The 26,082-nt window shown below is 27.6% G+C and overlaps 1 protein-coding gene across 2 annotated transcripts in view; it reads left to right on the forward strand.

The window, feature by feature from the left end:
- LOC107169403 (uncharacterized) overlaps window positions 1-26,082 on the forward strand; it is a 332,658-nt gene that overhangs the window by 176,807 nt on the left and 129,769 nt on the right. For both annotated transcript variants that reach the window (XM_089216823.1, XM_089216824.1), the window contains exons 4-5: window positions 12,882-12,995; window positions 19,859-19,986. In XM_089216823.1, coding sequence (XP_089072949.1) covers window positions 12,927-12,995; window positions 19,859-19,986 — 197 coding nt within the window. In that variant the 5' untranslated portion in view covers window positions 12,882-12,926. The remainder of the gene's footprint in view (window positions 1-12,881; window positions 12,996-19,858; window positions 19,987-26,082) is intronic.

A 26,082-nucleotide genomic window follows, 5' to 3' on the forward strand; every position in this document is an offset into this window, starting at 1 on the left:
AAATCCTTAGTAGATAGAGTATACGATGTTAAGATATAACTATTAGCTACCCAAAAACCTCAAAAATGTTGATAGTTTGGGGGGATTAATTTTAAGTTTTGGGTACTCGTATGGCTATCAAATCTTGAGTTGAAATTCGATTAACGTTAAGTGTCTTCATCTGATAAACTGATCTAACATAGTTAGTTCCATAATCACTATAGAAATGTGTTTGAATCCCTCATTTAAATATAAATCTATATTGTGCAGCTAGAAATCTTTCCGTATCTAGGTATGAAAAAATTTCAAGACACAAATTAAGTGGGAATTCAAATGAATAGGAATAAATACGCTGAAGTATGTATATGCGTTTGGCCAACCTATCTTACGGCTTTTCTTGAATAGACCACAGTAATCCACTCCAGTATGGTATGGGCAAATGACAGGTATCGTTCGAATTAAGAAACAGGCAAGAGATATATTTTGAAGTTCCGATATTAGCAGTTCATTTCTTTGCAGGATAAGCAAAACGGTTGCAGTATGTCAACTGATCTAATCAGCTAGTCAAAAACTGAGAATTAGTGAAAAGTGTCTTCTTAATCTGGAGATTTATCAGCTAAGTATGATCGTTTAATAAAAATTTTAACTTCAGATAGTTGATTCTCTGGTATCATTGAACAATTTTACATTGATTATTTCTCATCTGGCTGCACAGCAAATTGGTCCTTTGTCACGTTATTTTAACATGTTTGGATAATAAACAATGTGCGAGATTTCGGTCTTTTTAGGGACTTACTTTCCACCCATGTGCTCAGGGGATCACTGACCACATGACCTATAAACCGTACCGCGTGTTGACTCGAGAGTCAGGTCGATGGAATTTATAGGTTTTGTAAACGCAGTGGTTAATGAAAACCAAAGATTTATTATAAAGGAGAAAAAATATTTTAAGTAACAAAATTAGAATTTTAAAGGTAGTTATAAGATTTATTTTACACGGGGCACTAAATTTGCATAACAAAATATACAAAAAAAAAATTAATAATATCAAAAGGCACATGGCAATTACATTTTAACTATAATATAAAATTTTGCACGTGGCAAGGTGCATTAAACAGGGAAAATAAATTAATAATATAGATTTGGCACATGGCAGTTACATTTAAAATATAATATAAAATTTTGCACGTGGCAAGGTGCATCAAACAGGGAAAATAAATTAATAATATAAAATTTTACACATGGCAGAATTATAAGGAAAGCAATAGAGAAAAATACAAGAAATAATGCTACGGCTCCGACAAGCGGTTACCACACACGGAATGATAATCATACGTCGGTATGACACATTATACATTTATATGTATTAAAGGAAAAAACCCACGGCTCCGCATGACGATTACCGGGGCACCTCTTAGGATAAAGACGGAGCATAAGTAAAAAAATAAGTTATAGTGATACATAATCAAAATGAAAAGACAAGGGGAAGTTGGGGGAAAATAATACTTGACGACTGCTGGTGGCTTGAGATGTTGGTAACCGGTGGCTGCGATGAGCTGGCCTCGTGGGCCGTCGATACCTTATACTCGTAATCGACACGGCCCATGTGCACCGGTTACGTCGAAGACGGTTGTGGATGTTAGTCGCCGGGCCTTCAACGGCCCCAGATAGTCGACTTAGCCCATCATGGCGTTGGTGAACATCAATAAAAGAAGAAAAGACAGGAACACCAAAATGTTGACCGCGTGATTTTTGACGTTGACAGACGGATCGGCAGACTTGACCAGTGGGACGTGCACTAAAGGCAGTGGTCATGAAAAGAGTGTCGAGACGTCGGCAGGCGGTTCGGCTTATCGGTGACCGTTGTCGAAATGTTGACAGAGTGGGACGTGTGCAGTGTCGCTTTTTATCGGATTTACAATATTACTGGCTACAGATGTCTTGTCAGAATGTACCAGCGGACGCAACCGTATCGCCGACAGCGCAGGTAACCACAGCTGCCGAGCCAAGTCACCGGACACTACGTTGAAGAGGGGTTGGGGGACAGTGCTTATATAACATGACTGTTGTTCGTCTTAATCGCAACGCGCTATTGTACTAATAGGAAAACCATTAAAGTAATGGTCACAGACCGATAATATGATAATATAATTATTAATTATTGTGGGGAAAGGTGTGTTCAATGAATAATGATATTAAGGGAGGCCTAAAATTCTGTGACGTTACAAATGATAATACGAATCTGTTGATTCTCATCCGTAATGGCATGCATCTATTTGCACTAAATACATTTTACAGCTTAGAATATTTGAGTGGATATATGCAACCCGATTTTGAGCACGCTCTTTGATTGGATGTAAGTCAGGAAAATATAGCTGAGGAGTATGACCACATATAGACTTGAATGACGGAAGTCTTGGGTTAAAGTTAGCCCTTAATATTCATTAATTTTTCAATTTTTCAATTTTTCAATTTATTTATTTATATTTTTTCATAAATGAGCAAGTAAAAATGTTTCGGAATATTTAATGCATAGAAGAAAATAATATAAATTTACAGCAACAAAAAAATTAGTTCGTTTAAAGTGTTAAAATAATCATAGATATTTATATAATTTACAAAATATTGTAAATCGATGTATCTCGTTTATATATATATTTATGGAATGATATAAAAAGACAAATTGGATTCTATAGACATTTGGAAATTGAAATAAAATTTCTTTCATAAACCATATTAATGCATAGGTACACAATGTACAAAAAACAAATATACACAATTTTTAGTTACTTTCAAGTAAAATGTACGTTGAGGTGCTAAACTTTAGCTCAAAATAACTAATATATTTTCCATAGTTTATCAATTTGTATGTCTATTGTATATGCATGCCCTTTATTCGTATCAAAATATTTATAATATATATTATGCTTTTTCTTATGCGGAAATTAGTTTCTACCAAGTAATTCGCACAATGCATTAAAAAGCAAACAACTCATTACTAAGGCTAGGATTTATATGCAATATAAAATGATTAAATATGCATTTGGTTTATCAAATATATTCAAAAATATGCTTAAATAAACCAAATAGATATTATTTAAAAAACATATTTTTAAATACCAATTAATAAAAATAAATATGTTAAACACTTAAAATATAAAAACATTTAAAAATTCTAAAACCTTAAAATCTTTAAAATATTAATTGATATAAAATTTATAAAGCTACTCAAATGAATTATATGAAACAATTACATGATGTTTTAAATTTAAAAAAATGAACTATCTTCTGTTTGACCGGTTTTCAACGACTTCCAAATTGTAATAAAATATACTAAAAAACATGCACTATTTGTGTTTTTGTAGTCAAAATGTATAAAAATATTAATTATGTTCAAAATATGCAAAAATATGACAAAAAAAATACCACCATTTACTATTAGGTAATGAGTCATTACCTTGTAAAAAAGGTTTGATTTCTGTGACTATATTTTCGATATTTTAAATTGTATCAAATAGTTATTTGTCATTAAATTTTTAAGACTTTGCCCTTGGTATTAAAATTGAAAATCTACTACTCAAATGTTGAAAAAAGATTGCAACTCTAAATAAAAATTATTTGGGAAATTAAAACCATTATTTTTCATATATTAGATTCATAAAATCAAAATATCACGAAAAAAGAGCATCGATTTAGATATTCATAATAAACATTTAATTGGACAGAATTTTTAATTTCCATTAAATATTTGTTAAAATAAATACATTTGAAACAATTGTAAAAGTGATGACTTTTTTCATAAAAAAAAAAAATTAAAAATACATTTTTAGTCACAAAACTGCATTATTATTGCTATTTATATTTCAACGTAAGAAGCTTATTATAAAACAATCTGTTTTAAGTGGCTTGAATCACAAAATCCCTAATAAAATTAATGTTAATGGTACTTTCCAACTTAATTGTTTTTTTATTTGTTAAGTATGATAATATATGTACATTAGACAATGTTATGTGCGTAGGTGTGTGCAAAAGAAAGTAAGCTAGTGATGGTCATACCTCGACACATGCAATCATCACCTCTAGATAATCACTAGACTATTATAACAATTATTTAAATATTTTATTATCACATTATGCATTTTATAAAAATGTTTTAGAATTTTTATCTAGAGTAAATCTTATCTTTTTTTTTTATTAATTTTTATTAGAAAATATATTATAATAATCTATACACAAAACGAATAATAAGAATATGTGCAACATTATTTAGAAATACATACATAGGGTGAGGTAAGAAACCATCCAGTGATCGAACTTTCTTTTGCTTAAATATATTTGAAACATATATTTTTTTTTCATTTAATTAATTATTATCATTACTTTTTATTAATTACTAATAATATCTCTGCACCAATTTATTTTTAGACACTGTGGGGGATTTCCAGGAATCATATGAGTGGCTAGGTCAGAAATTATAGAATTAGTGTGGGAATACAGTTTGTTGAAAACCCGTTTATAGTACGTTTTAGTTTCTTCATTAACGGTTTTGATTTTTAAGTCAGAATGAAGGGTAAAATTAGAAATATAAAATGAGGCATTGGTGATAGAGCACAGTATTTTGTTTAGAACTGTTTGTATTTTGTTAAGATTGGATTTTTTGGCATTGCCCCAAAGTTATAGACCATATGTTCACATATGCTTAATTAAGGATTTGTAAATCAGCAGTTTTATATTTAATTTTGTATGTGTTGTTAACTACATTTTTAGAAACTCTTACTTGTTGTGCCCAGATGAGACGCCGATCAATGGTTAGCCCTAGGTATTTAACCAACTAGGATGAAGAAATAGGTAATACTATGTCATATAAAGTAACTTCAGGGCAGGGAGCAAGACAAAGAGTAAAGGTAGTGTGAAGTGATTTTGATTGGTATACTTTGACTCTCCAATCATCATACCAGTTTGACATTAAGATAAGGTGATGTTGTAGATTTTAGGAAGCAGAAATTGGGTCTTCATGTATTGCTATAATTGCCTTATCATCTGCAAACTCTACTACAGTAGTGTTTTAAAGAGGTAGGTTGATCGGCAGTATATAAATATTATCTTGTAAACCTAACCAACTGCAAACGACACATATTGTAAAACTATTTATAATTGTCATTAAAAATCTAGATTTTTGATTAAAATCGGGCTCCCACTTTAATATCATGTTGTGTCTGTGTAGTTTAAATTTAATAAAAAATAAGTAAGTAACATCATCGAAAACTAGGCACTATTTAAACGTTATAATATTCAACCTCAAATACAACGGTATAATTATTAGTGGAAACAAAGCTTAATACAGTATAGTAGTATCCTTATAAATTTTTACCAAGATTATTTTTACTATAATTTTAACTACCTAATACTACTGCTTTATCGAAAGCACCTTAAATCATGTTTAGTTTTAATCCTAGAAATACATATAATTGGCATCACGTCACCTTTTTCAGGTATAAATAATAATTTTAAAGTGAAATTAAAAGCATATTGCATGCGAGTGGATTAATGGCTGCTAATGGACAAATAAATTTGCAGGTTTACTAAATGTTTTATTTGTTTCATAATTTTCTCTGCGAATTCATGAGCAGAAATTCATCATAATAATCGCAAGTAAATTATGTCCATTAACGTTTTTATTTTATTTTTTTACTTTATATAATTTATACACGCATGTATTGAGAAAATAGTATAAAACAATTTCATTGAATTGTGTACACTGAAGTAATGTAGCATATAGTGTTCGCTGTGGTTGTATGTTCGTTATTGTCAGTAAATTACTATTTGCAAATCTAACTCACAGACGTCAATTACATACTATTTAATTAAACACATTTAAATGTAGTCATACCATTAAAATAAAATAAATTATAATAAACTTAAAATAAATTCAAATACAGTTATTTGAACATAAATATATTTTGAGGTTTGTCAAATTAAGTTAATTTAAAATATGAAATTGAACTGCAGTATGAGAAAATAATATTGTTAAAACGTTACCAGTTACTAAAATTGTTTTTTATATAGAACTTGAAATATATAATATGGAAAATGTTTTATTTAGAAACATTAAAATTGTATTAAAAAGGTTAGATTGTTTAAAATTAAAAATAAATAGTTTAATAAATATATATTATTTTATACTAGTATGCACTATACAACTTACACAAATTGGCTACTTAAACGTGACTATGTTAAACATTATAGGTATACATCATAAATATAACTATAATTTTTATTACTTAAGTATTAAACTTTTTATTGCTATAAAATCTGTTAAAATAATGTGGGTAACCATGATTTTACTGTTTATTCTTTTCTTGTAATTATATAATTATAAAATTATATTGAATAAATTAGGTATTTTCTCCTGTTGTATGGATAAATTACATTTTTAATATCTTTTATTACGATTAAAAACCTAGTGGAAATATGTTACGGAGAGTGTAAGTCATAAAATATTAAATATATTATTTTAAATTTAGATTTGAATATTTAAACAAATATAAAATAATATATTATTCTTATATAATATAATGTCTCTGTTATTAAAATATATTATTGTCGAGAATCAAGGTACGTGTTGTTTTAATTACAAATTGGACAATGTGTGTATGGTTAATAAATAATAATGGGGTTTTTGAATATTATATGAAAGTTATTTAAATTGTCATGACTACCATACAGTATTATAGCTCCAAAAAAATAATCACAACAATTTCTCATACATATTCATTGAATATCATCTTGACCTCATTTTTTGACAATTCGTGTGAATTAGTTATCTTGAAATATTGACCACTTTCAAAGACTCAAGTTTATTTTTAGCCTGAACATTCAATAACAACATATTAGAAATTGAACGATTAATCAAATTATCTCTATGACGTCCTCTTCAGTTCTTTTAATAATTTCATTAATACAAACAGAGACACGGAACTTAGGGAATCAAAACTTAAATAAAGTTAATTAAAAAAAAATATATATCTACAAGTTTTTCATAATTAATGTAAGAACTACAATTAATATAATATAAATTATACATGGCGTAAGGAAAGTGGCGCTCCCATCGCCCAGTGTACCTCAATCAGTACACTGTAGTAGCCGTACCTTAACCTTAAGCGGTTGGGGTAGTCAGGTCCTCCAAGTTGGGGGTTGAGCGCAAGGCTAACAACCTTACCTCGTAAAAATATTTTGTTTAGGATCCTAAGAACAGGCCTCGGACTAGAATTAATGGACAAAATATATGGAAACGAAAACCTGGAACTCATTTTTAGAACTTGGAACGTATGGATACCTTACAAACTCGGTGCTGCACAATGCATGATCAAGGAAGTAGAAAAATATGGTTTAAGAGTAGTAGCTCTGCAGGAAATATGGACATGGTCAATATGATAATCATTTTTGGTGGGTGCGATGAAAGATAACAATTTGGAGTTGGTTTTGCGGCATATAAGAATATAGTATCAACGATAAAAGGTTTTAGAGTAATTAACTAAAGACTAGCGTTATTGAAAATAGAGACTAGACACGCACCCACGGAGGACAAATCACAACAAGAAAAAGACAAGAAAAAGAAGATTAAATACTAAGATTGAACTACTACTAGAAGGGATTGGTAATAGCATAAAATTGTGCTAGGACATATGAACGCCAAAATAGGGAAAGATCACTTAGACCAACTATTGGTACCCACAGTTTACTTAACACGATTAATAACAACCGCACAAGAATTGTAGATTTGGCCATAGGGAAAGGTCTTAGAGCCATGAGTACAATGGATACACATAAGAACATACATAAAAGGATGTGAATGTCGCCTGGCGGTAGTCACGTAAAGCAAATAGACCATATATTGATAAATGAGAGATTTACCAACAACATAAAGGATGTTAGAACATATAGGGAGCTGACTATGTCTCTGATCATTTTCTATTAGCTAGCAACCTTGGGGTTAAGCTAAAAACAATGAGTAAAAATATGAGATCCGAAATTTTCGGGTTTGATGTAGAGAAACTCAGGGATAATAGGAAAGTTAGAGAGTTTTAAGAGAACATACAGAAAATGGTGAAAGAATTCAAATCCTGAAAAAGTAGACGAACAATGGAAAATAATTAAACATACCCTTGGAAAAGTGTCGGAGAAAGTTTTAGGGAAAGCCCATAGAATGAACAAACTCTGGTTTAATGTCATATGCCAAGAAGCCCTGGACAGAAGGAAAATAGAAAGAGAAAGATGGCTAAATTATGCTAACAACCATGAAAAAGAAAGGATCTTTAGGGTTAAAAGGAAAATCTCATAACATTATTAGATGTGAAAAGAGAAAGTATGTTCAAAATGTAATAAAGAAGGCAGAACATGATTACAGATCACATAATATGTGGCAGCTATATCATAAGATAAAAAGCTTTAAAAACGGATACAAGAGGCAAGAACAATTTCTGAAAAGGACGATGGAAGGCTAGTGACGATCAAGGAAGAAATAATGGAGAAATGGGCAGAGTACTTTGAAGAACTGCTCAATTGTGAAGAACTAGATGATACATTTGCATATGGGCATAACGAACCCAATGGTGATACCTGCCCACCTACATCAAAAGAGAAAATCGAACAACAGATAAAAAGGCTCAAAAACCAAAAGTCACCCGAAGAAGATGACCTTCAAGGTGAAATTTTAAAACATGCAGATAGCTCCATGATAGAGAGTATATACTTGTTAATAAAAGAAGTGTGGGTGGCGGAAATTATACTGACAGATTGGATAGTAGTATATATATGCCCAATCCACAAAAAATTCGAAAAGCAAGAACAGTATAGATAGAACTAGCATAACCGACATTCTGAATATTACTCTCATATTTCAAATAATCATTAGCGCGTAATTAAACTGATTAGATTAAAGTGGTTTATTTCACTAGATTATATTATTAATAAGGTTTTTAGTCGTCACCATGCCGTGGTCTGGTGAACCAACTTGGTTTCGTTATTGAGGCATTTTTCAAAAACGCTGAATGTGTGATTGCGACACAGAAAGCATTTCGCACTCGGTTCAGTTTGAATCCAAACGAAAGTGTCCCTGATCGGAAAACGATTTTGAATTGGGTACAAAATTTAAGAGCAACGAGATCTGCAATACCTAAAAAATTGGTTGGACGTCCCAAGTCGTTAGAACACCGGAAAATATTGCCGCAGTAAGAACATCGATAGAGCAGTCTCCGTCGCGTTCTGCTTGGAAACATGCCTCTGCTCTCGGGATATCGGATCGAACGGTAAGGCGAATTTTGCACTGTGATCTTAAATTAAACCCATATAAGATTATGGTAACTCAGGAATTAAGTCCAACAGTTTGTGGAAAACGAAAAGATTGCTTTAATGCAATCCTTACAGTTGTGCCTCCCAACGGTATTGTGTGGAGTAGCGACGAAGTACATTTCCACATTTCTGGCACAGTGAACAAACAAAATTTTCGTTATTGGGCTGCTGAAAACCCTCTAAAAATACACTAACGACCTCTTCATAGTCCTAAAGTAACAGTTTGGTGTGCTTTGTCCTCGGTAGGCATCGTGGGACCTTATTTTTTTAAGAGGGTTGTGTTACAGTTACTGTGACTTTCATCCGGTACTGGAGAACTTTTTACGCCCGAAAATCGAAGAGTACGAAAATAATGATATCTTTTGGTTTCAACAGCATGGGGCCACAGCTCATACAGCCCGTTGTTCTCGTGCTGTATTACAAAAAATGTTTTCTGGTCGCTTGATCTCCTTAAGGGAATACATTACATGGCCTCCTCGCTCCCCTGATTTGAGCCCATGTGATTATTTCTTATGGGGACAACTCAAAGCTGAAGTTTTCAAACATCGACCAAAAACCATTGAAGAACTAAAAGAGGCCATCCGTCAAGAAATCTCCGTGATTCCACTCGATATGCTGGCGAAAGTGTTGGAAAACTTTCGAGAACGGCTCCATGTGTACGTTGCTCGTCAAGGCAATCATTTAGACGATATAATTTTTAAAAAATAATTTAAAAAAAACCTTTCATAATATAGTTTTAAAAATAAATTTTTTTTCTTTATCTTGTATCGTTTTTTTTTTTTAAATTCACTTCGGAAATGTGGGAGTCCATTATGCCGTACCCTGTATAAAATAGACTAAGTTCAAAGTCAAAGTAGGAAACGTGACATCGAGGATGGTGGAGGTAAGAACCGGACTTAGACAGGGGGATGCCTTGTCACAAATTCTTTTTAATTTAGTATTAGAGAAGGTGATCTGAGAAATAAATATTTTAAGAGATGAAGGAGTAAGAATGGATATAACTTGATTTATTCTGATCACTTATGCAGACGTATAGTCTTGCTAAGGGAAGAGGAACAAATAGTGGTATATCTATGTGACAGGTTAATAGAATCGGCAAATAAGGTGGGGCTACGTCTCGACATGGAAAAAAAACGTAATACATGAAAGTTAGTAGGGACTATATTATTTTCCTGAAACCGAAACTATGACAGTGGGTTACTACTAGTTCAAAAAATTTGAAGTTTTCAAATACATGGGCCAATGTAACATAGAAGAATGAATGTTAAATTGAAATTCAACAAATAATAAAAATGGGAAATAAATGCTTCTTTGCACTAGGCAAACTACTATATGCTCGAAAGTTCTGTCAAAAGAGGTTAAAGTTCAGCTATACAAGAAATAACGGAGCTTTTCAATACACCAACTATTATAAACGAGATCAAAATTAAAAAGATGGAATGGGCAGATCATGTATATAGAAAGCAAGAATCAATGGTTCAAAGAGTACTCCAAGAAAACTAAAGGAGAAAAAGACCACTGGGTAGACCAAGGCTACGTTGGGAAGATGGAATTCAAAAAAGATTTCCTAAGTGCTAGAGGAGTGAACTACGGAGACATGGATTGGAATGAGGTAGCGGATAATAGGGGAGAATTTGTTCTGTGGAAAGATGGTCTCAAATGTCTTAAATTATTATTACTGGACAATAATATGTGAATGAAATCCATATTAAGTAATGGCTAACGTAGTTGAGTCTATATGAATATAAAATGATCTAAAACTTTACTTTTTTAGTAAAGTATAAATATAAAATGATCTAAAACTTTACTTTTTTAAAGTACATTTTTTATGTTGTAAGATCCTAAAGTTAAACACATGGAATTTTTGTTGTATACTTATAAAACAACATTTAGATTTAGTGTTTTCCAATTAAATATATAGGCTTACTAGTTAAAATTGTCCATGAGTGAAGCAGGGATCGCTGATTTCAATTCCTGCAACTTTCATTGTCTACTCTTGTGCCTTATTAATAATTGACATAGCCAAAAAAAGTTAAATAGGAAATTGGACACGCTTAAATTCGAAGGGATATTCGTTTGTTATTATTGGTATTCTTAGAATACATACTATTTGACCACTCGCTGAACCAGTAAGAATTTCAGATTCAATAAGATTATTTTCAAAGACAATATTTTTAATCTCATTCCATCGCACAATTTGGGTGCATTTAAATTTCGCATGATAATAATAGGCGCACCAATTTTTAAATCAAGTTTGGGTGGGGGGAGACCTGATGGATTTAATTAGTTAAGAAATTCATTCAGGATATCTATAGCTTCATCTTGATTATTAAGTGTATCTATGGTAATATAGTTTTTTTTTATCAGCTTCGAACATGGAAAGAACTTTTTCGTTTATGATGTTGACAGTGTCGTTTTAGGGGCCAAAATTGCACGTTCACAGAGCCATTCATTTGATTTATTGGAAAGATGAGACATTAAAAAAAAATTTTTTTTAACCGTCAGCCGTTGGACACCCTGAGTGGTCAGGGATAATCGAATTGTAGTGATTGTGGAAATCCAGAATGCTTGCCATGTTGCCAAGTCTACATAACAAAATATTATTTATAATAATTGATAACTCCTTCGTTTATTAAGTTAGAGAATCGATCAAATTCCATATACCTTCTCCGCAATAAGCTCTTCAATTAAAAAAAAAAAAAAAAATCATAACGATCGGTTCAGTAGTTTCCAAGAACATAGGCCTCAAAGGTTTTCATTTTCACATTTATATAATAGATAAATATATATATAAATATAGGTATATAATATATTATATATACATACAATACATATATTTATAAATACTTTAAAAATATTTCTCATACGTCAGGGATGGGCAACTCAAAGTAACTAGCGGGCCACTTTTAAGTACTTAAAAATCTAGCGAGCCACAGTGCATAGGAGAAAGCAAAAAAAAAAAAGGTCCTTCAAATTTACTAACATTTGTTTTTATCTTAATTCTATTTTCATCTTCGATTTTACGCTTTTTAGAGGACATTATTAAATTAATTACTACAAAACACGAAAATAATAGTACTAACGGCGCGGCGGCGTGACACTACGGCAGTACGGATATGACTAAACCGATAAAATGTAATAAAAAGTATGTTAGCTACGCCATTATAAATATATATTTAGACATTTAATAATTTAGTTTCGGTTTAAAACTAGATAAGAAAATATATCCACATTTTATCGAAAAATGTAATAAAATAAAATAAAATACAGATAAGTGCTAAAATTATAATTTGAAAATGTAGCGTGTGCCAGATAAAAAAGGTACGCGGGCCGCATGCGTAATAATATATGTAATAATGTAGTATAATTATATAAAACAATAATCAAATGAATAATATTCTCAATTATTATGAATCTGTATTATCTTCTATATTATGCTGAATTTAGTTGATTTTTCGAAAATTATTTTTTTGATAAGTTGCTTTAAGATTGAGTACTATAAATCATTCTTGAATTAACTGTTAAACATTATTTATTTTGTTTATTATTAGGTTGTATCCTAGTAAAGGAAGTGGGCATGACGAAACTGTTTTGAAATGAAGGGTTCCAGTACCAATAGACCTCAAGTGCCGTTACTGTCAACCATCGAATACGACAACATCACAGTAAGTATTTAAATGTAACCTATAAACGTATCTACGATTAAATAAAACCAAATACGAAATAATTTAAAAAATACTTGTACCCATTTTAAACAGTCGAGACTTCTCTGGGACTGGTGATAATATTACGTGTATGTCCAAAACCCTATATACGTGTACCCATTCTAACCATGCGGTTAAGCGAGTGCGTATGACGTGTGAGCAGTGGTTGAAACAATCGGAAACTACTAATGAACAAAGTGTATGTGACATGGGTGTCTAGAAACAAGTGTTAGTGTGGATATATTTTTTATATCGTGTAGTAGTCTATTCTGAGTGTTTATGAATAATAAATAAATTATAATAATTATTGTTTCGAAAAAAAATTAACTGGCAATCTCAAAAAAAAATAATATCAAATAATTATAAAATTCTTGCTTTTCAAAAAATACCTAGCAAAACATACAAAAAACTACATACTTAATCAAAATAATAATAATATCGACATTATAAATTCATTACATGATTATCAAATAATATATTAAAATATAGGTTCTAATGTAAAATATTAGTTGGTAAGTGAGGGGAGCGCCGGTAGAAATGATACAGAATTTGCAATGACAGTGATAAATAAGTCAAATAATGAGACAGTGAAATAAATATATTACGCTTAGTGTATAAATTCAGCATGTGTGAAAGTAGACATGACCTGAACGTAAAAGATGTCATCGACAACTCGTACTAAACAGATCAAAACTCACGTGAACCGGACTACTCGTAAAAGGTCCGCCACGTGTGATTAAAAAAAACACGACACAGAAGTGAACTGAATCGACGTAGAAGGTAGAACTGAATAATATAAAAGCTACACACGAGTTTTATTCCAAACACGAAGGAATAAATGTATGCTTTATAGTAAGTTTAGTGCAGAGAAATTCAAAATGATAAATTTGTCCGTTATACAATATTATAGATAGCATACATTTATGTTGAGATATTTATAACTAATATAAAATATTTAAAATTAAAATAATGTAAATCACAATAAATATATATATATAAATAAATACATATAATATATATTACTCAAGATAAATGAGTAAAATAAATTCGTCCTGTCATACATAATTAATATAAATTAAAAGTAAAAAAATATATATAAATATAAATTCATGTTTTAGATTCTGAACGAAGTGATGAATTTATTGATTTTACAATGATGTGTGTGTTTTTTTTTGGGTCTGTGTACAGCATAAGTAGTCGAAATAATTCTTCAATTTCAAACTTTGGGAGTGGTTTCCGATGTAAAAGTGCATATCCTGGGTGAATTATAGTCAAAAGTAAACATTTTCCAAAAGTTTAGAGAAAAACAAAAAAAAAATTACAGAAAAAAAGGAATTTTTACGCAAAACCAGTTTTTAACCAAATCGATTTTTTTATATGGTTGTAATTCAAAAACTAATCACTGTAAATACTTGAAATTTTCACCAAATGTTTATGTTAGTGTTATCTATATACAGTTCAATTTTCAAAAATTTTCGACTTTTTTTAGTTATTTATAGACCACTGAAATCTTCGATTTTGTTGAGAATTTTTTTTGAGGTGTCAGTAAAAAAATATTGGACGACCAAAAAAACTTGAAAATTTAATACACGGTTCCTTATGAGTTATTCTTATTGTAGCTAAAAAAAATTAAAAATCGTAAGTCACAATTTTTTTTAATAAGCGTTTACAGTTCAAAATCTTACGAAATCTGTCCGAAACGCGAAAATTTGCAAGTAATTTTGAAGTTGAAAAATCATAAAAATTTTTATGTTTATAACTAAGGATTAAAAATACAGCACTAAGTTTTCCATAAGTTTTCCTTCAAGTAGCTATAGAGAAAACTTGAAGCATCATTAAAGGAAAAATTTTAAGTGCGTTTGAATTTTAAATTTTTACGAAATAGCGTAACGATAACGATTTATCCTCAAAGGAATTTAAATATTTGTTATTATTCAAAAAGTATAAGTCGTAGATACTCGACAATTTCACCTGTTATTTAGATTAGCATATTCGTAAATTATTTTATCCTAGAAATTCATAAAAAAATTAGCTTTTATATCTAAGATTTAAAAATTTAAGACAAGGCTCCTAAAATATTGTTACCATCATAGCAGTTGAAAAATAAAATAAATTCATAATCACAATTTTTTTTATAAGCATTCAAATTTTGAATTTTGACAAAATAAGTAAAAATCACAAAAATTCGCATATTGTTTTAAGCTAGAAATTCATAAAAAATTTCTTTTTTAAATCTAAGATTTGAAAATTTAAGACAAGATTCCTTACAAATTTGTCAATCTTTATCACAAAAAAAATGTCCACCGAAAATTCAAATTAAATTTTTATTATCATTTTAATTTCAAATATTGACAAAAATTTGTCAAAACCTTGAATATTTGCAAATTATTCTGTAGTTCAAAATTTAATGGAAAAATAAAATATTTGTTTCAAAATAGAATATATGACAATATTTAAATATAATATATCCTAGACTGGCAAATCAGCTCCGTTCAGAATCGTTTTTCGTATACAATGATACCTACCTATCATTGCATTCAAATCTAACTTACCTTAGTCAGAGTTCCACCTCACCACCTAATGTACAGCAGAGCGACATCAACTTACCCGCTTTTTTTTTTTAAATTGACTTTCCTTCAGGACAAAACTCGTGTAGCTCTCTCTTTATCGTTAGTAGCAAATTGTTAAAGGTGCTGACAAACGCATGAGAACATCATAAGAAAAATGAATTGCTTGATATATACAACTAAGGTTAAACAACACTACATAATAATCAAAATACTTAATATCGAATTAATTAAAGCTAATAGTTACTCAAAAACTAGATATTAGGTTATTATATAAAGTTATATTCTCAAACTAAATTAAGTGTCATTATTAGAACTGTGATTTGAAAATAATGTAACAAATAAAATAGTTGTTTCAAAATCTTTCATAACTCGCATAAAATTAATCAAACAATTACTATAAATGTAGAAAAAAAATTACTCACAGAAGATCAGGTAACGCAAACTTAACATAATTCACTTAAACTAAATAAAATAATAACATAACGCGAACCTCACACTTGTACAAATGAACAAAATTGAAAATATATAATATTTAATAATAAGTCTGACAAGTAACTACACGATAATAATAATAATTTTGGGTTTTTTTGTATGCGAAAAAATTAATAACAACATTTGGGAGTTATGGTTGACGATTATTAGTGCTGCTGTTCAATATGATATTAAGACAGTACAGTATAACTTCCATGCAACAATATTTTTTGTTTAATAAAATTTACTTACCTAAACTATATTATTATTATTTATTGCAACTAATTTAGAACCAACTGTATATTACAGTTTGTATTTAACAAGTTTATTTTAAATAATATGAATTTATCATATTTCACTGTTATATTTTAATATTTATAAGTAGGTATATATACTTGTAATTTTCAATATAATGCAAAAAGCTGGTCTTTGCAGAAAATAAAGAAAATAGTATGTACACAAGCATTGGATTTTTCTGACAGAATAATTCACAAGACAGATATTGTTGAACATACACAAAAATATGCTATTAACATTGAAACGTCTATTTTGGCCACAATCCAAAAAAAGGCGATCAGCTAATAATTAAAACAATAGCGCAAGGGCAATTAATATCTTTAGTCTTTGTGGCTTTGAATTTATTACCAATTGATGGTCACAATAAATGTATCAGAGACTATCAAAACTTTTCATTATTCATTGGAAAAAAAACTTTTAGTTCCCATGAGAGTGACCGAGGGGAAATCACGATATTGTCCCAACTAAATACGAATCACAGCTGCCTTAAGTCTTCTTTTTTTCTCAACACTAGATAGACAATTTCATTTTCCGTTTTAACCCACCAAGGGAAAACGGGTTTTAACCTATCCTTTACATATTTTTTGCTCTTTTGGGAATGTGTTAGACATATTTTTTTCACCGTAGTCAACTTCTCAAAAATATTGTATTCATAAATAAATTATTAGATACAGAATATATCATTTCTCGATTATGTTTTTTTATATCTAAACCAAACTGAAATAATTAAAAATAATTCTGTGCAATGTTAATTTTTGTTCACTTGAAAAAAAAAAACACCTATGGGCAGTTGTAAAAAATTAAAATTTGTTATTAAAACTAATATTTTGCCTTCATAGTAGGAAAAAAGAAGCATACCACAGACTTTACAGCCACTAGGTACTTAAAATGAATTCCTTGTATAGTTTGAAACTAATCCTACCAATACTCACTCTTATAAAAGTTTAATAGTATTTTTTTTATAGCATTTCTATAAATATCACATTTGTAGATTAGTATTTTGAAAATTGTATGCAAACATACAATAGTTTAAATTGAATATTATATTAAATTGTAGTAGTTCAATGCAATATTTCATATATTTTAATCAATATATATTTCAGGTACTTAAATTGAAATCAAACTTCTAAATAATAATTTAAAGTTTAAACTATGTATTCTCGACACTTTAAGATAATTTACTAAAATATTTTTTTATTTCTCTTGTACTTCTGAATAAATAATAACAAGAGATATTTGAGGTACAAAGTTTTAGTTTAATATTATTAGATGGCTTACTTATATCCACTTATTTTTATTTATCTTTTCTTATTTATTTATTTTTTTTTTTTTTGGTGGGGGGAGGTGGTAGTACTGGTGATACTATTAAAAATTTTAAATTATCTGGTTGTAGCTGTTATAAATATAATGTGAATATCAAATAATGTGGGGATTTTGATAAAATATATCATAGACTTTAAATTATAAACAAATAAATAACTATTTTTCCTTGAATAATAAAAAAAAAATTAAGTTAACGAAAACTAACTGTTTATTAATTACTATAATATTTTCTTAATTACTATTTGGTTGATTATCTCTTACATAAATAACATAATATAACATTAATTCACATCAACATTTACCTAATTGTGTTTTGTTTTATTTTTGACAAATTATTAGTGTCACAATCCTTATAATATGATACCAGAAAAATGAATCAAGACAGTGGTGTAGCTTAACTGCCTATCTAAAACGCCGTGTAACTATAAACAAAATAATAATAATAATAACAATAAATGGTATAAAACTCTTAAAAAACGTATGAAAAAAAGTAGTATCTCTGTTAAATTTTCTGTTTTAGTTTATTACTTATTAAAGTATATTTCAGATATCATTGCTTTCTATTGTAGCCTATCTATTTACATTCAACTGCCAGGCTTATAAATAATATGTAACACTGAACTTTATTAAATTCAATTTAAAAATATAAACGCTTAGTCTGTTGTATTTTTATGATTATTTAACCAGTCAGCTAGTTACGTCAAAATTATACATACAGTTGGTTATATTGATCAAGATAATATAATTAGAACATAATTAATTCATTGAAATTTGAAATATGAATTCGTTGTAAAATGTTCAAATAATCAATTATGGAATAAACTATTTTAGATTCTAGTTAATTTAATATTTCTGGAAAATGAACAAGTCATCGGTACTTAATTTTTTAAATAAATAAACAAACTTTTTTTTATTAAAATATTATTATCGTCGTTTATTTCTAACAATACAATAATTATATACGATATCTTATTAACATTAGATATTTAAAACATTTAAACTACTTAATAATATACAGTATTATAGGTACTGATCAAATATTATTAAGTTACTACTTATTGCACCATACAATATGTTATGCCAATATTAGATTTTTCATATTTTCGATGTTGTTAATACTAATTGAGTATTATATAATATTAACATAGATGTATGATATATTAGTATGTGCGGTCAATAAATATGTATTTACCAATTATCTGCCACACCAATCGAAACAAATATTTTGATTGGATATATTATTTAGTTGGTGTGCTTTAAACTAACCACTGTATTTTTAATTTCTCTCTTGGTTTATTAGTAAGTTTCGGTAAGTGTAATGAAAAAATACAGAAAGAATGGAAAACCTGGAGAAATGTACAAAGCTGGTTTTAATAAGCTAAGAGATTCTATTGTTATTTTCTAATGATAATTTTATTTATAGATTATCGGCATATTATATGAACATCTAAGTAATATTTAATACAAGAATATATTGAATTAGAATAATATGCACTATTTATTATTAAATTATAACTTAGATCAACTTAGAAGAATAGAAAATACATAAAATTAAAGCGTTAAGTGTTATAATTGAATATAATTTATTTCCTTTATTTTCATTTTCGTAACTATAAGTTCAATCAATTTAAATGTAATTATAATTAACAATGCTTTATATTTACATAGTTTCCCGTTATCTTTAATTATAATAAGAACTAATTATTATTTATTATAATTTCGTCAACAATTTAAAAATTACGTCTTCATTTCAAGTAATAACCATCTGACATAAAATATATGCATCACACTGATAATATGATAAATTCATATTTTTATATTGATTCAGTACAATATATTTATACCTTTATACAATCATCTGCTTAGTAGCAATTATAAATTTAATCACTATACAAAAAAGAGAAATTATTATCACCGCAGAACACTAGTTTTTAAATTATGCAGAAAAATATTATAATTTTTTTATGGTTGATTTACCTTTGCATACTTCAAAAATTCTAAGAACTAGAAGTTTAGAAGTTTAGTAACTTTATAAAGGATTAAATGATGAAATAAGAGCGAGCATACTTGGTGAATTACTCTGTATACTCAGATGTTTATACTCTCTTATTATTTGAACATTAACGATGATATTTCTTATTGCTCATATATGTTTGTTCACAGGATGACCTTCAATATAATGTGACTTCAAGTGAAGGGTTTAATTCCCTAGATGAGAAGAGTTCTGAACAGCAACAAGACGTGTTAAACTCATCAAAAATATTCATCCCTTTAAGCACTCCACGATGCAGGTATTTATTGAACATTTATCGTTGTACCATTTATAGTGTTAAGCGAACCACCATTTGTCTTAACTATAAATCAAATATTAAAATGCCACACTGAAGTAATCATTCATGTTTCTGGTTTCATATTAATAATAATGAGTAAATACACACACTCTGTTGTTTTTGTTATTTGAAACATACTATATAACAACATTATATCATAGGTCATTGCGTCTTGATTTAAGTCTATGCAATAATACCCCAAATCATGAAATTAAGATTGGACTACAATTGTAGTAGGTCTATAGTATATAGTTGTATACTAAACGATGTGTATTTTGTGAATACTATAATATAACCTACTAAAATATTCTGTTTACTAATAGGAAAATGAGTAATATAGGTAGAGGGACTGGGCAATATAGTATGATACAATAACGTTAGAAATGGTCATGAAAACACTAGAACGAATGAGCTTTAAACCTAGATTTATGCCTGATTTTTATTTTTAAAAATTTACCAAATATGAACTTTAATTGTTATTTAAAGGCCTAACTTACCTGTTTTCACATTACCACTTCACCACTCTGGTTTAGTTGGAAGACAGTTATTTCATTTTACCTAAGCAAACTGAAATATTATTTATTCTTCTTAAAATAATTGATATAAGTTTTACTTATCATTTAAGGATCACTTATATTATCAACATCATAACAATCATAAAAAAGCGCGTAAGTCGTGGATGTCGCTCTGCTGTACTGTAGATTACTGTAATGGATGGGATTAAATTTGAATGCAATGATAGGTATCATTGTATACGAAAAACGATTCTGAACGGAGATGATTTGTCAGTCTAGGATATATTATATTTAAATATTGTCATATATTCTATTTTGAAACAAATATTTTATTTTTTAATTAAGACGCATTTTGCATTTTGCATGGTTAATCAATTAGTGTAGTTATCATGTAGTTATCATAATTCATAATACCTTACATTATCATAGATATACGAATACCTGGTTTGAGGATAAATCGTTATCATTACGCGATTTCATAAAAATTTAAAACTCAAACGCTCAAAACATTTTTCCTATAATGACGCTTCAAATTTTCTCTATAGCTATTTGAAGAAAAACTTATGGAAAACTTGGTGTTAAATTTTATAATCTTAGATATAAATACAAACAATATTATGAATTTTGAACTACAAAATAATTTGCAAATATTCATAGTTTTAACGAATTTTTGTCAATATTTGAAATTCAAATGCTAATAAAAATTTAATTTGAATTTCCGGTGGTCATTTTTTTGTGATAAAGAATGACAAATTTGTAAGGAATCTCGTATTAAATTATCAAAGCTTAGATTTAAAAAGAAAATTTTTTATGAATTTCTAGCTTATAATAATTTGCAAATTTTGCAAAAATTTGAACTTTAAATGCTTATAAAAAAAATTGTGACTATGAATTTATTTTATTTTCAACTGCTATTGTAAAAATATTTTAGGAGCCTCGTATTCAATTTTCAAATCTTAGGTATAAAAGGAAAATTTTTTATGAATTTCTAGAATATAATAATTTACGAATTTTCGTGATTTTTACGTATGTTGTCAAAATTAAAATTTGAAAGCCTGTAAAAAAAAAAATGTGGCTATATATTTCTTTTATTTTTCAACTGCTATTGCAAAACTATATTATGAGCCTTGTATTAAATTCTCAAATCTTAGAATTAAAAAGAAAAACTTCTATGAATTTCTATCTAAGATAATTTGAACATTGCCGTAATTTTTATGTATTTAGTCAAAATTTGAACTGTAAATGCTTATAAAAAAAATGTGTGACCATATATTTATTTTATTTCTCAAATGCTATTGTAAAAATATTTTAGGAGCCTTGTATAAAATTTTCAAATTTTAGGTATAAAAGTAAAAGTTTTTATGAATTTCTAGGATAAAATAATTTACGGAATTTTTGTGATTTTTACGTATGTTGTCAAAATTAAAATTTGAATACATGTAAAAAAAAATTGTGGTTATACATTTATTTTATTTTTCAACAGCTATTGTAAAAATATATTATGAGCCTTGTATTAAATTCTCAAATCTTAGAATTAAAAAGAAAAACTTTTATGAATTTCGATCTAAGATAATTTGAAAACTGCCGTAATTTTTACGTATTAAGTCAATATTTGAAATTCAAATACTAATAAAATAAAATCATGCATATGTATTTTTATAATTTTTTAATCACTATAAGAATAACTTATGAGGAACTTTGCATTAAATTTTCAAGTATTTTTATAGGGCCATAAAAATTTTATCGACACTTCAAAAAAAATATTTTGAAAATTAAATCATGTAAAGAAAATGCCAATCTAAATAACTGGTAAAATTGTTCAAGTATCTATGACTTATACTTTTTGAATAATAACAAATGTTTAAAATCGTTTGAGAATAAATCGTTATTGTTACGCTATTTCGTAAAAATTTAAAATTCAAACGCACTTAAAATTTGTCCTCTAATGATGCTTCGAGTTTTCTCTATAGCTAATTGAAGGAAAACTTAGTTTTGTATATTTAATCCTTAGTTATAAACGAAAAAAATTTTATGATTTTTCAACTTCAAAATTATTTGCAAATTTTCGCGTTTTCGACAGCTTTCGTAAAATTTTGAACTGTAAACGCTTATTAAAAAAAGTTGTGACTTACGATATTTAATTTTTTTTAGCTACAATAAGAATAACTCATAAGGAATCGTGTATTAAATTTTCAAGTTTTTTTGGTCGTCCAACATTTTTTAACCGACACTTCAAAAAAAATTCTCAAAAAAATCGAAAATTTCAGTGGTCTATAAATAACTCAAAAAAAGTTGAAAATTTTTGAAAATTAAACTGTATATAGATATTCCTAACATTAACATTTAGTAACAATTTTAAGTATTTACAATGATTAGTTTTTGAATTACAATCATAAAAATTCCCGTTTTTCTGTCATTTTTTTTTTGTTTTTCTCGATTTTTTTGAAAACTGTTTGAAAATGTTTACTTTTGACCTCTATAATGCACTAAGGATCTTCAATTTCACATCGGAAACCACCCCCAAAGTTTGAAATCGAAGCATTATTTCGACTAGTTATGCTGTACACAGACACAAAAAAAAAAAAACACACATCATTGTAAAATCAATACATTCATCACTTCGTTCAGAATCTAAAAAGAGACATAGTAATTGTTTGATTGAATGTGAATGTTTTGAAGAAATTGCCTAGTTTTATGAGACTATAATTTTGATTTCCAAAATAAAGGTTTTCAAATAGAATGATGTTTATAATAAAGCACAACGAGATAAATTAGCTAACCACTTAGTTAGTACCTCCGTATTTAAAATGTCTACTATGTATATATGTTAAATTTTAACACAATGATTTATTATTTGTTGTATCCAAAAAACCATTCTGAGCGAAGACATTCTGTCAGACCATATCACTAAGTATATTTTATGACATATTTATATTAAAGTAGTTTATTTTACTATTAGCATAATATAGAATGATAAAGTACCTAGTTAATTTACCGAAAACATTTCATTTGTTGTGAGTAAGAAATATAATAACATATATTAAAAATTTCAAATACGTTTGAATGGTATTTTTAAATTACAACAAAATAACTAAAATAATACTTCCACGATTACAATTTTGTTTTTGTTCACATTTTTACTTAAATCAATTTAATTACAAAATATTTTCAAATTAAGTACTTATGAGATATTTCATACAAAAAATATTAGCTAGTGAAAATCTATTAATGCTATTTATAGTAACATAAAAAAAATAAAAATAAAAAAAAAGCTGTTAAGTCGTGGAGGTCACTCTATTGTACAGTAGGTTACAAATGGGTTACTGTACTGTATGGAATTAAATTTGAATTCAATAATATTATATGATTGTATACGAAAAATGATTCTGAGCAAAGACGGTTTATCTATCTAAGATATATTATAAATTAATAAAAATTTTAAAATCTTAGATTTAAAAAGCAATTTTGAATTTCTAGCATAAAATAATTTGCGAATTTTCGTGTTTTTTACGTATGTTGTCAAAATTAAAATTTGAATGCTTGTAAAAAAAATTGTGACTATATATTTCTTTTATTTTTCAACTGCTATTGTAAAAATATGTTAGGAGTCTTGTATTAAATTTTCAAATCTTAGATATAAAAGGAAAATTTTTTATGAATTTCTAGCGTAAAATAATTTGCGAATCTTCGTGATTTTTACGTATGTTGTCAAAATTAAAATTTGAATTCTTATAAAAAAAAATGTTGACTGTATATTTATTTTATATTTTAACTTCTATTTTAAAAATAAATCGTGCACATGTATTTTTAATATTATTCAACTGCTATTGTAAAAATGTGTTAGTTGTCTCGTATTAAATTTTCAAGCTTTTCTACCCAACAAATACATTTTTATCTATATTAATTTAAAAAAAACTAATAATGATTGAAAATGGCATATGCCTATAAATAGTTCAACTTAAGTCAATAAAAACCAAAATCGATTTTGTTGAAAACTGATTGTGCGTAAAAATTCCCGTCTTTTCCTTAATTTTTAGTTTGTTAATTCCAATTATTTAGAAAAATATTGAGAATATTTTACCAGTAAAAATCAATTTTTTTCAGTGCCAAAAGAGCTTATAAAAAAAACACATAATTGTAAAATTAGTAGGTACGTTTTCCCTACAGTCATCACATAAAACGTAAAATGGTAAAATAATACATTTTAATAACATAGGCAATACGCTTCGTAAATCATCAGTTAACTCAAAATGTTAAAAAAAATATAGATTATTATCTTTTTTCAAAAACGATTTCATTAATTTTTTAGCTAAATATTAAATACACTATTTATATATAATAATATAATACAATGCACTATAAAATAACTTTTAAATTTGTATAATATTTATGAAATAAATGAGATTACTACAATTATTTGAAAATAAATATTATTTCAATAGTAATGATAGGTAAGTTATTACTTACCTACTATCAATTTTTCGTAAACTATGTACTTTTTATCTGAAATTTCATAAACTTTTAATTAATAAAATTTAGCTCATGACTCTTATGAAAACAAATATTCATGAATATACTATTTAGTTTGTCGTATATTGTAGTACATATTATTAGAATGTTCTGGATGTTTATGTTTATGCTGTTTACAGTACAGTTCTGAGAATTCTTTAGTAAACTTATTAAATCTTGGAGATAGAAACTAACAAAGAAGAAAATAACATGTCAAAACTTAATTTCAATAATTTTTAGACGCCCATTTTAAGTTATTCAACATATTATAAAGTACACTGTTCTTTAAGCTTTAATTATTATAATACATATTTCTTAAATTTTATTGCTTGTATAGAATATGTCAGTAACATCCAAACATTAATAGTTATAGCTATATTTTGAACGATAGTGATTTTCATCATAGATATTTACATACAACTAGCATAAATTCTTGAGTATGAAAAACAAAACATGCAGCAATATGTTTGTTCATTAGTTATGTACACCGTTGTATCAACATATTATTTTATTTTAAGGTTATTTCTGTTTCAGTTATGGAATTAAGACTAAAAACAAAATTTTTTTATTGATCTTTGGCCACGAGTGGTATATAAATAATTTGCATTGTTATAATTGGATATTTTATTTTTTATACAATATTAAAAATAAGAATTAATAAAATAAACTTAATATCATATTGTGAACAACATAACGTATGTAGTATGTACCTATCAAACCTATATATTAAGACTTTTTTTTTAACATTTATTTATACAATATAGGTACAATCTGTAATAATATTTACAATAGTAATATTATGTGATGTAGATTATATAATTTTGTTACACGTGAATTAATTTTATTTAAAAAACAATAGTTATACTTATGGCGTGAAATATAATATCATAGTGTAAATTATTTTTATAGAATCGTGATTAATATTAATAACGCACCTTTTTTTTCTTTTTTCAGTGAATTAAATTATAAATTATTTTAAAAACTCTTCTTACTCAATTGGGCATTTGAAAAATCAAAGGACAAAAAATAAGTG

Source organism: Diuraphis noxia, unplaced genomic scaffold, assembly GCF_037042655.1.
Source record: "Diuraphis noxia isolate RWA-SAM2 unplaced genomic scaffold, SU_Dnox_SAM2 contig0001, whole genome shotgun sequence".
Lineage (NCBI taxonomy): Eukaryota > Metazoa > Arthropoda > Insecta > Hemiptera > Aphididae > Diuraphis > Diuraphis noxia.